Genomic DNA, 4,589 nt, shown 5'->3' with positions numbered 1-4,589 from the left:
GTGTGTTGAGGATTAAGTAAGGACGAAACAGTGCGTGATGCAGAGACGAGAAGAAAAAGAAGAAGAAAAGAAAAAGAGAAAGTCTCTCGTAGACAAATTTTCATGTGCCAAAACGCGGAGAGCGAAGTAAAGCTCGTCCATCGGACGAGCCCTTGCAATTGGGCAGATTCACTATTTGGGAAATCGTGAAAGATCAAAATGTATTATTAACATCTTAGAATATGTACTTTTTTATCGCATAAAATAAAACGTAAAATGCAAATTTGTTAAGAAGAGATTATTACTTCAGCAAGCATTACAACTTACAATGCGCGTAATTACTTTTTCTATTCATTTTCTAATTTTTGTAAAACACAAAAATCAAATATATACTGTTACTCATTTGTTGCAATCTTTATATAAAAATTTATTTTTATTTTATAATGTTTAATTTTTCTTTTTATACAAATATATTTTACTTGCTTAAAATATATTTTAGTGCAACAATATATATACATATATATATGTGTGTGTGTGTGTGTGTGTGTGTGTGTGTGTGTGTGTGTGTGTGTGTGTATGTACAATATATATATATATATACGTAAAAATGCTTAGCAGTATTAGTCGACTATTAGATGTATAATGTTATTGATGTTGACTACATGGAATCTCAATTATATGTGCATACAATGTTTATACGACTGATTATAATATAGATATACATATTTGCATAAAAGTTTCTCTAATCGTTATTACAAAATTCATATCAGCAGGTAGATATCTTATAATACGATGATTCATTATTAATAATAAATATTTATCATCAACATCTGGAAAGATATCGATCTTATGTAAAAGTCTTGTTCTGTGAATTCCGAATTGTCTGAATTAATTTCGAAAATAAAACGAGATAATTGAGATATAATTCTCGTGGAGGTATCATAATATTTGAACGATAAAAATATTGATTTAGTATATTGATAACACTCGTGTGTAATCTACTCGATGAATCATACATCAGAATAGGAACGTACGTATACGTGTGTAATAATGATTATATCTCCGACGTATCTAATTAAAGATCTAATTATAATAATTACCAATTATATATTATACAGGGAATATCGGTCAATACACGCATATGCTATCATATATTTCTTGTCGCTTTCAATATGTGTTAATACATTAATTTACTTTTTATTATTAAATGTTAATATTCCTTTTATCAGTAAAATGATATAAAATCACTCATAAAAACGCTGAAATTGTGAACTAATTAATAAGAAATGAGTTATCTCATACGTTAGGTATACATTTCACTAGAAATGATACTACTCACTTTTTATTATAAAAGATAGCGAGGAAGATTATTTGAACATGTTGCGACGAGCTTGGTACTGATCGAAATGACTGCTTCATGTAACGTATCTTTCCTGAACAAGGTGGTACGACAACGATATATGATAAGCAGTGCGATAAGCGATTATTGCAAGTATTTAAACGCCGATCTCTCGTTATACCGCCAGACCTCGAGTAGCCTTCCTGCAGTGATAGCAACTTCACGGTTTTCGAGTGTGACATAAGCCAAGATGTCGGTGTCCAAGTACATAATCAGTCTGGCCGTTCTGGTCCTCGCTTTGTTAACCATCACCACTGTACCCGCTAATGGAGCTGTCGATTACTATGCTCCCCCCAATAGATCGCTGACCATCGGCTACAGGATGCCCGGCGACAGGCTCGTCTACAGAGAGAGCATCGTCAAGAATGCTGGATGGATGAAGATTCAGATTATTGAGAAGACCTTCAAAGTCTCGAAATACGAACGTCTCACTATGATTCAATCCTTGGACCAGAATAGGAATGGAACCGGCGCGAACGTCAATGTTCTGAAAGGTGGACCCGGATACAACAACGTCACCTTAAGATTCAAGAGTCAGAGGGGTTACAACATTAGCCACATCGTTCAACTGTATGCACGACCTTAATCAACCACAATGGAAGAAGCTACACCAACTAGTGTGACGATTTCTGGATGCAATTGAGGTGGAGACGTAAAATAACCACTCTTAAAAACAAATCAATCCAGTATGTGCTGTGCTATTTATTGTTGCAACACTGTTATCATTGCCGCTATAAAATGAAGGCATTTACAACATTCTTGTTATTTACTTTAGTTTGACGTCATATGCATATGTCTATATTACAAATAAATCAATGCAACTGATGTAATTCAATCAATGTAACTGATGCGTGTTTCGCTTTAAAATTCTCAAATTTATATATATGTACTCACATATTAAAATCGTACATTAATATAAATAAATATGCTTTGTCTGTAAATTTTAGTAATGTATGTCGTATATCAAATTGATAGCATTCTGTAAAAAGCAGTCCTTATCATTCACGCTGTTCTTTATGAGTCAGCGAAGTTTGTTTTCTCTTTATCACTGCATATTTATTTTATCTTCTAATTACATATTCTCTAATTTCTAACTATTATTATAATTGCTAACTAATTGCCAACTAAATAATTAATTACTAATTATTTCGTTAATTATATTCTCGTCATCTACGATGCGCGTAATATTGCGATATACGAAATAAGAGAGATTAGGCTTGGCGGTGCGAGCGAATTGAGGAAGGAATCTGGAAGAAGTGTCGATAGTAATGCAATTAGCGCCGAAGCGAAACGCGACAGCGATCCGGAATAAAAACGGACCGCGAAGAATCCACTCGTGGAATGCCTTTCTTGTATGCGCTAATCAAGCGCCGCTCTGCTTCCCTTTAAGACTCCCGATAATTTCCCCTTTTTTTTCCTTTCCGCTTCTTCGGGGACTCGAGGCGGAATCTCCCCGCCGATTGGAGTTCGGGGAGATCGTCCCCAAAGGGCGGCGCGCGGGGCAATCGGTACGGGGTACGGGGAGAAACCGAGAGGAACATCTTCTATTTCCGAGGCTTACGTACAAAGTACGTTTTGCGCATGCATGCATGGTGGCACGGAGGAGGAACAACCGACTGGAAAATTGTTGTCGCTTCGTGGCGCATTCTAGCACGGGGGTCCCTCCCGCCCCGGTTAGAAGGAACTTCGAATCGAGTTGAGGACCACTGGAAATTGGTGGCGGTATCTCAAGCTTGCGAACGACCATTTCGTTAACCTACTTATTCCTGCACCTCCCCGTTCCAGTCGCGTTACTCGTGAAGCCACGCCGGAGTACCTAGTTTGTCCGCAGTTTCCGCATCCGAAAACTACGCGCGGTAAGGGAGGAGCGTAATTCGCGGTTCTACGTGGTGGCTCTTCATTGATTACGTTTTAATGGATCTCATCGGGGAGGGGCCGATCGGCGCGGCGCGATTTGCGCGCTCTCGACAATCTTCTGTTTCCGATGTGTAAGCGAAGTAATCGGCTACTTCGAATACTCGAGCACATGAAGCACCTCGCCGCGCCGAGTACCGTCACGCTGTCCCAGTTCTGTCACAAACGAAGACAGGACGCGAAGGGATTATATTTGTGGACTAGACAGAAGCATATGCAATTTTTATATGTAAAAATTGTGGCCGCGGAACGAGATCACAAGCGTAACATTACAGCATTTTTAGTTATTTAAGATAGAAAAATACGTTGTTTTTAAAATTCATTTATTGAGATTAATAATTCCATTTTGTAAGTACAGTTGTTTGAAAATTAAAAAATTTGGCTTAAAAAACTATAACTAACAACGCTATTTTGTAAGAAAATTTGTTGATTCTTCAGATTAGATTGTTGTACAAACATAAATCATGAAAACCAAGAAGATGTGCAAGAGGTGCAGTTATCACTATTTCCATGTAAAAAATAAAAATTAATTTTTTTTTATTAAACGTAACGTTTTTTTAATATAATCACATATATAGAATTCAAATAAATTTACATAGTTTCACAGTTGTCTTTAAATAAATTCCAAATACTGTCGTGTTTTTTAATCAGAAAAAGTAATTTGCTCTCTTAAAACGTCTTGTGCGGGTAAATAAGGTGATGTCACAAGTGCAAACGGTAGCCAGGTGCTTAGTGATTGCGATATTATTAAAACGATGATAAGCGTGTTTAACATACACTCTGCGTGCGTATTACAATACACACACATATATAGGTATGTGTTGCATATATGATATGTATCTCTCTGTCTCAGAGCAGTTATAATTTTCTCTAAGCTTTATGCTTGATATCCAGCCGCGTGAAATAATGGTAGACCTACTTCTTTAACATCGATTACAGAAAAACATGCCTTAATGCAATCGCGCTTGCAGACGATATTGTGCCGTACCTACTTATCATTCATGTCAAGACTGACACTTTTATTTATGGAAACGCCATGCCCGCGAATCTAGCTGTATGATTTAGAAAGGAAAGTTTGAGAGACACTTTGAACTTTTCCTAGTACCTAGTCGTATTCTAAATATGATACATGAGTCCGCATTAACATTATACTGCGACTATTCTGATGAAGAAACGAGGTCTAAGGTGCTATATCTGAACACTTCGATGTAAAATCGGATTGTCCTGGGAATCGCGGCACATGCGACAGCGCATAAGAGAAATAGTATTATTTCCGTTGTACTGACATAAAAATAGG

The 4,589-nt window shown here is 36.8% G+C and overlaps 1 protein-coding gene across 1 annotated transcript; it reads left to right on the top strand.

Moving 5' to 3' along the window:
- Positions 1–1,481: 1,481 nt before the first annotated feature.
- On the top strand, positions 1,482–2,222 carry LOC105449317 (probable salivary secreted peptide). The gene has a single exon (XM_011688464.1). The coding sequence runs from the start codon at positions 1,569–1,571 to the stop codon at positions 1,962–1,964; it is 396 nt and encodes a 131-aa protein (XP_011686766.1). The 5' UTR covers positions 1,482–1,568; the 3' UTR covers positions 1,965–2,222.
- Positions 2,223–4,589: the final 2,367 nt, after the last annotated feature.

This window comes from Wasmannia auropunctata, unplaced genomic scaffold (genome assembly GCF_000956235.1).
Source record: "Wasmannia auropunctata unplaced genomic scaffold, wasmannia.A_1.0 LD336076.1, whole genome shotgun sequence".
Classification (NCBI taxonomy): Eukaryota; Metazoa; Arthropoda; class Insecta; order Hymenoptera; family Formicidae; genus Wasmannia; species Wasmannia auropunctata.
Note: the sequence above shows the minus strand (reverse complement) of the source record. Positions and strands in the feature narration are given on the sequence as shown.